General features: G+C 44.3%; 1 protein-coding gene across 1 annotated transcript in view; it reads left to right on the forward strand.

Moving 5' to 3' along the window:
* The window catches only part of HUNK (hormonally up-regulated Neu-associated kinase), a 108,837-nt gene that overhangs the window by 47,619 nt on the left and 49,109 nt on the right, over positions 1–12,109 (forward strand). Inside the window, exon 3 of the mRNA XM_055313643.1 lies at positions 8,026–8,081. Coding sequence (XP_055169618.1) covers positions 8,026–8,081 — 56 coding nt within the window. The remainder of the gene's footprint in view (positions 1–8,025; positions 8,082–12,109) is intronic.

Here is a 12,109-nt window from a genome sequence, read left to right on the forward strand (position 1 = left end):
AAATCCCTCCGGCTCTTGTGCCTCCCTACACAATAAGGATAATGGATTATCCACTTCACGTGCTTGTGAGGATTGAAGGAGCCAATTCACGTAAAGTGTCAAAACTGAGAGAGTACCGAGTACGTGTTTGCTATCATTAGTACTGATCCCACCTCATTCATTCTGTATGTGGGAAACAGGCTCAGCGTTCCGCGTGCTCGAGGCCTCACAGATGTCCTGGGCTTGTATTCATCTTGCTCATCCTTCAGGTCCTCGCTCTAAACTAGGCTTTGCTTTCCAAACCCTTTTCGAACGATAACTTACTTTGCTTGTTATCTATTTTCTGCACGGGCCATCAGCTAGCTCAGCCTCGAGCCCAGGAGGCACACAGCAAGACTTTGTTGAATGAAAGAAAGGAAGTTGAATGAATACAGCTAGTGTCAGAGTTAGCACCGGGATGGAAGCTTCCTGGTGGCCAGTTCCCTGTTCATTCTGGAATATTCCACGTTGTCCCTGGAATTTCAAGGGAGTTCCTGCATTGACTTAGTACCAAGTTGTTTACTTTTCAGGTCACAATCGGTAGAGTGGCATCTTTCTAGTGACTGAGCAGCTCTCTCCTTTTATAAATGGTTCGTTTCTGGAGCGCTGGAGGATCTCAATAAAAGGTTTCGTTTTGAATAAATAAATCAGGTGCATGCTTAACAAATTGTTCTTGTGTTTTATCAAAATGCCCATATCGTAAGTAAATCAGCGATTAAAAAATCATTTGCTTTTAATACAGTGCTTTTGAAGATAAACTTAACCCCAAAAAACCCCTCTCATTTTCCTGCAAAATGCTGATGGCCTTGGGGAGTTATGTGCTTTTCTTGGATGCTTTATTCTTAGTTTATTGCTAAAATCCATCTCCACCGGCACAAACTTCTCCTCCAGACCTAATCCTGTATGAGTTTGCTCTGGCCACCCCCTGGGCTCCTTCTCTCTGACCTCTCATTTGATGGCTAATGGCCCCCGATGCTGTTTGCTTTTCACCCAATTAATCACCCTTTCAAGTCTTCCCTGGGCTCCCCAATGCACTTGGTCTTAGCACCTCTATTATCCCCAGCTCCGGCCTCTCACCTCTTCTCTGCTAGCGGTGAGGTAGCCTCCTGGATAGCCTCCCAGTGGCCACCAAACACTTGAGCACATTTTCCTACTTCCTCCTGCTTAGGGCCCTAGCCAGGTGGCCACTCTTTGGAATGCAGTTTTTCAGACCAGAATCAGGCACTCGATGTTTAAGTGAGTTGTTCTAGGCCACGGGCTTGTCATTCAATGAGCTTGTCTGTCTTTGTCACCGGTCACCAGGTCTTGCCCTGAACTGTGCTCAGCACCTCTGCCCCAGGTCCTCCCCACTCCTTCATGGGTCACACCATCCGCTCTCCGCTGCCGTCAACCCTGGTGGCACCTTGGCTCAGTTCCTCCTTCCATCTTCCGTCACCACCCAAGTGGCACCCACTCCAGGGGCCCTTTGTCTAGGCCTGAGGTTTGTTAGGTCTGACCTTTTGACCTTCCCTATGGGACTGGGCAAGGCGTGGGGAGGCCAAGGAGAACCTCTTCCTTTACTCCCATCCTAGTGTTCTGGGTGTGTGTGCATGTGCGTTCATGTGTGCACATGCTTGCCTATATGCACACATACATGGCGCACCCACACGCACACATGGCCACACATACACATGCATGCACGCAAACATGCCCCCTTATATACACACATGCACACACGTACACATGTACCCACACATGCTCACCCCCCACATATACACATACATGCCACGCCTGCCCACATACACACATGCATCCATGCATACACACACTCAGGAACACATGCCCACTCACACACACATGCCCACCTATATACACACATGTACATATGCACACAGGCATCCATGTGTGTCCTCCCCACATATGCACACACGCCACGCCCTCCCACATTCACACATGCATGCACACACTTTTGCACCCATGCATGCACCTCTGCATACACACACACATGCACAAACATACGGCCACACACACACTTCAGCTCCGCACCTCCCCACTACTACTCCTGGCTGCCTGTTCTCTGAAGAGGCCCAGCTGCTGCTTCTCCTCCCCTCCCCCACTGAGCACCACGGCCCAGTATGTTTGTTATGGCAACGGGGTCCTCCCTGACACACACCCCTCTGTCTGGGAGGGCTGTGACTGGAGTTCTTGGTGGCTAGCCTCCAAACCTTAGAGATTATCATCATTCAAGAAATACAAGGAGAGTTTGGGTGAGTGGGTGGGTGCAGGGGGAGTGTGAGGGGTGTGCTTGAGAGCCTGTGGGTGAACCTTTAATGGTTAAGTCCTGTTGGAGCTTGTTCTTTTGAAATAAACTAGAACAAAGGGCTGGTAATTAGGGCTCTCCCCTTGGGCCCTCTCAGTCGCTGGAGAAACACCCACCAACCTCTCCCAGTCTCCTTCTTCCCGAAGCACATTGCACCTGGAGACCCAAGGTCAGATCTGCAGTGCGCTGTGATGAGAGACCCTTGGGCGTTTCTCCCAGAACTGCCCAGTTTCCAGAGAAAGGTCTGTGCCTGCACCTCGGGAGGCCTCTTCTGGGCTTGGCTCCCTCTTTTGTTCCCAAGACACATGGTAATTTCCTTTAGTAACTTCCCAAGACACATGCACCCCACCCCAGGGCTGTCCAGGTAACCCCATCCTCTGATGCCCCCTTATATTAGGGCATGCCAGTTCCCTCTCTTGCTTGTCCTGTCTCCTCTTTGAAGCTCCTTTGGCCAAGGGAAAAAAGCTGCCTTTTTCTTTCCTTTTTTTTCCCCTCTGAGTTACAAGTTTACTCTGAACTTCCAGTTTGCCTGCCACAAGGAGAAGCTCCTCACACTGCAGGACTGTGGGAAGAGCCCCCTACTTCTCTCTCCCCTCCACAAAGTGATTAATCCAATCAGAGAACATTACTGTGAAATTGAGCATTGCCTCCATCATCAAGTGCGAACCAGTCAGCTGTCCAGAACCTTCCTTCTTAGGTGGCCAATCTGACACTTAACAGAGCCAAATATTTTGTTCTCCGGGATGGAGCTAGCACCGTGCTTTTCACATGGACCGCAGGGAGGTGTTCTGGATAACAGAGTATTTTCTTTTAAAGATAAGCCGTAATACGCTAACGCTAAAACCTTATGAATAGATTCATCCCTCTTTTATTATCCAGAAAGATGTCTCCCAATTTTGTGGCCTCTTGGGAATATTCGTGGCCTCTTTGACCATTGTCGAACAGCTGGGCTGGGTCTGAGTGGCCCATGGTGCTGAATGGGACTCATCCTTAATTTCAGGTGGTAAGGATGCTCCCTCTGGGGGGAACATCCGGGATGAGGCACTTGATTGTAGCTGTAACATTCCTAGGACCCACCTCCCAGGAATGGGAAAATATCCAAAAGCTACTTTTAAAGAATTAATAGGCTTTATTTTTTAGTGCAGTTTTAGGGTTACAGAAAAACGTGCTGAAACTGTAAGCGTCCCCCCCCACATGGGATGCCTTCCCATCCCCCTTCCATACTGTTTTTCCCTATTAATACCTTGTGATTGTGCAGAACATTTGTTATAATTGATGGGCCAATACTGATACACCATTATTAACTAAGGTCCATAGTTTACATGAGGGTTCGCCCTGTGGTGTACAGTTCTGTGGATTTTGACAAATGCATGATGTCAGTATCATAAAAAATAATTTCACCACTCATAAAAAATATGCCCCACCTATTCATCCTCCTCCTCCTTGAGGCAACTAGGGATCTTTTTATTGTCTCCATAGTTTAGCCTTTTCCAGAGGATATATGGTTGTTGCAATCACACAGTATGTGGCCTCTTCAGACTGGCTTCTTTCACTCAGAAACACACATATGGGTTCCTTGTTGGCTTTTCACAACTTGATAGGTCATTTCTTCTTGTTGCTGAATAACATTCCGTTGTCTGGGTGGACCACAGTTTATCTGCTCACCTACTGATGGATGGGTGGGTCGCTTCCAAGTTCTGGAAATTATGAATAAAGCTGCTGTGAACATTTATGTCTACAAGTTCTTGACTCTTTTGAGTAAATACCTAGGTGAAAAGTACTTTTAAAAATAGGATCTTAAAGGCCCTTTTCCTGAAGAGTCAGAAGGAAAAACCTCTCCCCCCTCCTTCTAGAACTATTTCAAAAGACAAGGCAAGAGGTAGAAATAGATGAAGCCAAAAGCAGTTGGATGTTCCTTTGTTTTGGGTGCATTAGGTGGTCTCATCTCCTGGACAGAGACAAATGGAGCTCACCTTTAACGAGTCATGGAATCTCTAGGTAGTGACATGGGTTATTGCTGAAATCTTTTAGAAACATTGACGAAAGGGTAATACATGGCCAAACAACGGGTTAACAGGTTTGTTCTGAGTATTCACCCTGGGGGCTGGAGTAGGGTTACTATGGGATGCGGTGGGTGAAAATGAAAACCCATTTTATTTTTCTCATTTTGCCTAATTATTACCTTTTATTCATTCCACCCCTGGTTTTATGACATTTTCCCGCTTTCAAAAGTGGGCATTTTTTTTGTCTTTTGCATTTTTTTCTTATTTTTAGTCTTCCATTTATATCATTCTTCTAATCATTATGGTTGTTCTCTTAGGCTTTTGTCATCCCAGAAATATCCAGCTTGGCTTTATAATTCTTGGCAATTGCTTTCTGATCCTTCACCTCTTTAAAGTGTTTTTCTCCGTAGTGTATGTTCTGAACCAAATTTTGCCTTCAATACCTTAGTGTGGCTTCCATTCTTTCCAGGGAAGGAGGTTTAATTTCGCAAGAAACAAACTGTGGCCTTCCTTTAGATTTAAATAGCACTGCTGCTTTATAATCAGTTTTCACAGGATCACAGTTTGGGCTAATGCTGGCCCACTGTTTTGTGTGTGCTTTGCAGTATTTTTTTTTTTTTTTGGAATTACCATATATGTTCGAATATAAGGTCAGATCAGATCATGTCCTAGCTCTCCTCCAAAAAGAGAATGTGTTTCATTTCCAACAACAAAGTACTAGCTGGAAAAGACACATTCACCTGGACTCATTTATGACTTTGGAAGCTCTAGAAATCTCCTGAGGAAATGGATAGAAAGGGGAGGCCAGGACATTTTACATAGCTTTTTTTTTTTTTTAAGATTTTATTTATTTACTCCTGAGAGACACAGAAAGAGAGGCAGAGACATAGGCAGGGGGGGAAGCAGGCTCTCTACAGGGAGCCCGATGTGGGACTCGATCCCTGGACCCGAGATCACAACCTGAGCCAAAGCAGATGCTCAACCACTGAGCCACCCAGGCGTCCCTTTACGCAGCTTTAATAATAACTTCTAGCTATGACCTCACGATTGTGAAGGTTTGGGAGACAACTCTTAAAAACAATCCACTGAGTGGTTAGTCTACAGAGATTTTAAATGGGTGCTTGTTATTTCAATAGCGTGTGATAAGATTACCAGCAAGTGATTCAAAAAGTGCTTTTTGACAAACATCCAGTCAACTTTAAGATTGTGCTGCCCTGGTGACACCACACGTAGACGTCATCCTGCTCACATCCTGGCTGTGACGGATTTCAATGAAATTGTTTCACGAAATGTGAAGGTGTGGGGTTAATATTTCTAAAGTTGACATTATACGGCATATGCTCTTAAAGGTGATGGTGCAGCTTCCTAGATAGACATTTGATAATTCCATTGCATTTTTGAAAATTACGTATTTGTGTTTTCCAAAAACCCTTTGCTGAGTGGGAAATGAGAGTCCTTCCATTGGAAAAATGAGGGGGAGATTACCTTATGTTTGGGATCACCCTACATTTGGACATAGATGATCCCTTTTAAAGGCTGACATAGTTTTTATATCATCTGTGTGTTGTTTCAACTGGATCCAGGTGAAAGGATCCAGTTCTTCCCCCCATTGGTGGGGGCATGTGCGTTGGGGAATATTCATATTCTCTAGCTGCAAGTTTCAGTTCAGACCTCCCTTCTCATCCAAGTGCCCATCCCTAAGGCTCCCAGCCACCTTCCAATTTTGAGAGACATTGGACACTTCCGAGAGCTCACTTTTTTCTACACTTGACTTCTTTCCATCCTGAAATGCTTCCTTTCCATGTTCCCGTGACAACAGTGTCCCTGACTCCCCTCTCCCCTCCCATCTTCTCCCTGAGCAATCTCCTGTCTTTTTTTTTTTTTGTAGGTGATGTCTATTTTTTTTTTGTATATTTTTTTGGTATTTTTTTTAATTGGAGTTCGATTTGCCAGCATATAGTAGTATAACACCCAGTGCTCATCTCCTGTCCTTTTAAGACTCAGCAACCGTGCCCCCCTCCCAGTACTGAGGTTGAAAATTGGTGGTTTGCAGGCCACGTCTTGCCTGCGAGGTTGGCTCAGGCGGTGTGGTTGTTACTGTTTTAAATGTGAATGTGTTGCCAGCATTTAAAACTTGGGATAAAATCCAGATTTCTAGCTTCTCTTGGAGAAGAGGAGGAGCTGGCGGTGCCGTGACCGGGCTGGGAGCAACTGTCCCCGTTAAATGGGACACTGCTCTCCCGTTTACCAAAAGTCCTAGCAACTGCTCCCTTTTGTCTCACGACTTGGAAGTACTGCCGTCCATTGCCATTTTTGCTTATGATCATGCGATTCTGTTCCTTTCAGTAGGGCTAGGAGGAAAAAAGATTTCTTGTGACTGTGCCTCTCTGTTCAAAATGGGAAAAATAAAAAACTGGACCAAGAATGCTGTGTGTTTCAGAACCATGGAATAAAACTTGGTGTGTTTGTAAGAGAAGAATGTTCTTACATATCCAATCCTCAAGGTGTATCTGAGTTGACAGGCTACAGCTTAAAGATGCTTATACTGTATTCATCGATTTTGATGGTTTTGATGACCAAATGTATACTTCTTTTTTATTTTTTAAGATTTTATTTATTTATTCATGAGGGACACAGAGAGAGGCAGAGACATGGGCAGAGGGAGAAGCAGGCTCCCTGCAGGGAGCCCGATGCGGTGCTTGATCCCAGGACTCCGGGATCACCACCTGAACCAAAGGCAGATGCTCAACCACTGAGCCACCCAAGCATCCCCCAAATGTGTATTTCTGCCCATGTGTTTTTTTTTTTTCTTCTGAAATCCAAAACTATCTCTCTGGTAATGTAGATTCATGTGTGTTTACCGAGTACCTGGGATGTGCAAAGGTCCTGAGGGTACAGTGGTAAGCAAGGCCAACATATTTCCTGCCCACTTACAGTCCGCGAGCACAGATGCCACAGTCACCTCCCATCCAGCATGAGCCTGTGCGTTTTTTCCTTCTGCTCTTCAAGTCACCTCTGTCAATGATAAGAGTCCCCCGCAGACTAACGATCTTCATTCCATCCGCACACTGAATTCCTTTTTGGGATGTAACATTAATATTTACTCGGGTGTAATACCAGGCATTAGGACCTGACCTCTTTGGAGGTGGTTTTCTGCCCACCGTGGTACCTGCTTGTTTAAGTAGATTGTCACCTGCCAACTTGTGGATGACAGTTGGGCTCCATGCATGGAGTTTGAAGGACTGACAAATTATGTCACCTCTCACTTTTTTTTTAGCTGTTTCCTCGAATCTGTTCCTCACGCTGGTTGGTGTGGCTCACCAGCTCACGAACGTGTGGCCACATTTGTATTTCCCCACCTGTTCAGGCAGCGCCTGTTTCGAATAATTCTTTCACCCTCTCCCAACCCCGTTTATTTAAACTCCAAGTCTCAGCTTTGATCCCACGCCTTCCGGAAACTTCTCACGATGTGTTTTGCCCTCAGTGCTCTCTGCTTTTCTGAAATGCTTTGGCTTTTTCAGTCTGCAGCAATTAATGATATCATCTTTATAAATATTTACTTATCGATTGTGTGAGTTTTGGCAGATAGCTTTTTGGGTTGGTTCAAAGTGGCTCTCAAACAGTTTGATTGCCTTCAGAAGCAAAATGTTGATTCCACGATTTCAAATGCCTCTCTGTAATGTTCTGTGGTTTTGTTTATTTCAGAGACTTGAAGATAGAAAATTTGCTACTAGATGAAGACAATAATATCAAGCTGATTGGTATGACTTTTTTTTTTAAAGCAAGATTATCCTTTAAGTGTTGTGTTATCAATTCTGTTATTTATTGCTGGATTATTGACTTTGAAAATTATTCATGGTCTATTTCTAATCCCAGACGATACTCTAGATTGCCTCCTTTTACAACACTCCAATACTTAATAATGGTTTTGAAAATAAGAATTAATTTTAATAGTAAACATGGTCAGGAAGGTAGAAAAACTGTAAAGTGACCATAAAATGAATTCCACAGCTATAAATAAGTATTTGTTGGTTATCGGTTCTTTGGATTATTCAAACTTCAGCTTTGCAAAAATTGCAAAAAAAGATGGACCTTAATTTTTATAGGGGCTATTTTTATTTGGATTAACCATAAAACTTTTTTTTTAAAAAAAGATTTTATTTATTTACCCATGAGAGACACAGAGAGCAGAGACATAGGCAGAGGGAGAAGCAGGCTCCCTGTAGGGCGCCCGATGTGAGATTTGATCCCAGAACCCCAGGATCACCACCTGAGCCAAAGGCAGACACTCAACCACTGAGCCACCCAGGTGCCCCTAACCGTAAAATTTTTTAAAAATAGTGGAAAATAGTTCAGTTCAGTAGTAATACTTTAAGCTTAGCCATGGCTTAATTCACTTTTCAATGACTATGAGGCACCCATGTAAAAGGGAACCCAACTAACCTTCCGTTTTTTTATTTTTGTTTTTTTAAGATTTTATTTATTCATGAGAGACACAGAGACAGAGAGAGAGAGAGGGGCAGAGACACAGGCAGAGGGAGATGCACGCTCCATGCAGGGAGCCGGACATGGGACTTGATCCCAGGTCTCCAGGATCATGCCCCAGGCTGAGGGCAGCGCTAAACCGCTGAGCCACCAGGGCTGCCCCTAACCTTCCGTTTTTATTATAATCTTTATTGAAGCCCCATCGTACAATGGTGGTTGTGCAGAGGGAAGTCCCCACAGAGGGATAATTTAGAAGGAAGGTAATCAGAAGGAGGTTCCAGGATAAAGTGAGTCATAATTGGTTCATAATTCAAAGTCCATAAGCGAGTTCACTCCATGACTCACTTTCTAGAAGAATTCCATTTTTGTTTGCCTATACGATTGCTCTTGGCTAAAGTCTCATGGCATCATTTTTACACTTAGATGTTAGCACCATCGTTGCTTCCTCTCTTTTCTTTCTTTTTTTCCCACCTCAGGTGCAAGCAATTTCTTCCCTCTCAATGGCTTGAAAAAGGCTTTATATTAGGAGAAAAGGGAACGATCAATAGAATATCGTGAATTTAACCCTCGTACCTAAAGCAGGAAATTTTGTTTGGCAAATACTAAAAGCCATCTCTAGGTTCTGAAACATAGCATTCAAATAACCAATTAGATTCTTTGGCTCCCCAAACCAGACGCCTTGGCTGGCTGATTAAGCACCGTGGACAGGTGTGAATGACTGAACATAGCGATCCTTAGAAAACTAATAAGAGGAAACATGTTTTTATCCACCCCCCAAAGATTTTAAGGATCATATTTCTTAAAATGGACAAGTCAAAGAGTTTTCTTCCTTCCTTCCTTTCTTCTTTCTTTCTTTCTTTCTTTCTTTCTTTCTTTCTTTCTTTCTCTTTCTTTCTTTCTTTCTCTTTCTTTCTTTTCTTTCTTTCTTTCTTCTTTCTTTCTTTCTTTCTTTCTAAAAATATTTTACTTATTTTTTTCATGAGAGACACAGAGAGAGAAGCAGAGACACAGACAGAAGGAGAAGCAGCTTCCCAAGGGGAGCCTGATGTGGGACTCAGTCCCAGGACCCCGGGATCACGACCCCAGCTGATGGCAGATACTCAACCACTGAGCCATCCAGGCGTCCCAAGAATTTTCTTTTTTATCATCGCTATTGCATCTCAGTTATCCTGAGAACCAAACACAGAAGCATTTAAACAAGATAGATGTTGAAATGCCTGCAGGATGTCTTTCTGGTCCTGGTTTCCGGGATCCGTGTCATTAAACAAAGGCCCATCATGGTGGGGGGGCGAGGAAAGGAGATTTATTTAGGTTCTCTGGCAGCGCTGACCTGGAACTTGTCTTCAGAAAATGTGGAGGGGTCAGAGACAGAGTTGCCCTAATGGCAGCGGATGATAAGAAAACAGGCCACGTGAAGGCCAAATGTCTGTTATAGTAAAAGTTAAAATAATTCACTTCCATCTCGCACCATCCAGAGGCTGAGGCAGGTCACCAGGGGGAAGTTTCCACGTCCTAACTGGGCACTACTCCTATAGCCTCTCTCCTTTCCTCTTCCCTCCCCTCCCCTCTGGGCTTGCTCTCTCTTTCTTCCCCAGTGATAGCCCTAGACAATCATGTATAAAAACTAGAAATGTACTGGGACGCCTGGATGGCTCAGTGGTTGAGCATCTGCCTTCAGCTCAGGTCATGATCCTGGGGGTGCTGGGATCGAGTCCTGCATCAGGCTGGCCACAGGCAGCCGGCTTCTCCCTCTGCCTATGTCTCTGCCTCTCTTTGTGTGTCTCTCATGAACAAATAAATAAAATCTGTTGTTTTTTTTTTAAAAGGACAGCTCTTTTTATTGGTTAGAAATTTGCTCTAAGATTCTAGAAGAACCAATTTCTGTGAACAGTGGATGCATTTGTAACTAGCTCACAGATTGGCTGCCCGACAAACCCTTTCAGAGGGGACCCGTGCAAATAAGAGGAAGATATGATATATTTCAGTGGGAGCCCACAGTTCCCCTTGAGGAGGGTGGGAGGAGGTTCTTTGGATTCAGAAGCCTCAGACTCATCTTTGCTCAGTTTCTGCTCAGTGTGGCAGTTGCTGGCTTGGCACCCAAGCTGGGACATTGGTGGGTTCTGTCGGAAGCGAGGTGTCAAAGACCACAGATTCTAAGACTGCTGGAGAGGAGGCTCTGATCGTTGGCCTTCCCATTATTTAAACTTCTTATGTGGTTCCCAGTCCCTGTGACCAGTATCAACCAAAAGGCCTATCGTACACCTGTACTCAAAAGAGACATTATAGTACCAGAGCAGACAACTGGGAATCGCCTTGCATTTACCTGTACCCACTTTTCCTCATTTTTTCCCAATGGGTCAATCACAAAGATAGTGGTGGGCCCTGGAGGGAGAGAAGGCCTGGGGTCTTGTGCGTTTTCTTGCCCCTGGATCGGGCCATTTGGATCCCAATGTCTTTTTGCAACCTGAAAGCTCTTCAAACCTTTGCTTCAAAGGAATTACCTAGTTATTTTTCCAAGATGGATTATAGCTATTTCCATTTCTTCTTATAATAGTTTTCCTTCTTTGAAATAATTTGATTTCAAATAAATTGACTTAAGCCATGTCCGCCATGTTTCAAATAAACTAGAGTTAACTGCGAGTAAGATCTGATTTAATCAAGGTCCCCCCCGCCCCTTTTAGAAAAAGCAATCTGATGTCTGATAGTTTAGAAGGTTTTGCAGTTCAGTTTTCCATAGCAGTGTTCCCTTGGAGCGTTTTGCAAGATTCATTTTGCAGCTCTTCGAAAACCTAATGATAGTGGGCTTATGTATTTACCAACTCTAATTGAGGCAGACCTGGGTGACACACGGGCAGGTGGACTTCACTGTAGTTTCAAGGTTCTAATTATAGCCACACGTATAATATTTTAATAATTACCCTTATAAGTGTGGAGAAGACCAGTTGTTTTTCTCCAGTATATTTTAAATGAAACCCTTCTGGCTAGGTCGACATTAAGTCATTTAAAATGCAGATTTTCTCTCCTCCCCTCACCAGATCATCTGCTAATTTATCTTGAAACTGTGCTTAAGATAAGGCAAGGCACTGTGTTCTCAAGCTTGCCTGGGAGCAGAGCGAGGGTTAGGTGGGTGGTGGGAGGGGGGTTGGGGGTGACCCAGTTGCTTATCTCGCCCTGCCCTCTTGGTGTCCAGCAGTTCTTTACAGACCCCCGCTGGGGAGTGGAGGGAGTGACCTGAATGAGGCAATGCTTTGCTGTTAATGGAACCCCACTGAGATTAGACACAGAGTCTCTTGATTTAATGTCA

The sequence above is a fragment of the Nyctereutes procyonoides genome, unplaced genomic scaffold, assembly GCF_905146905.1.
Source record: "Nyctereutes procyonoides isolate TBG_1078 unplaced genomic scaffold, NYPRO_anot_genome, whole genome shotgun sequence".
Classification (NCBI taxonomy): domain Eukaryota; kingdom Metazoa; phylum Chordata; class Mammalia; order Carnivora; family Canidae; genus Nyctereutes; species Nyctereutes procyonoides.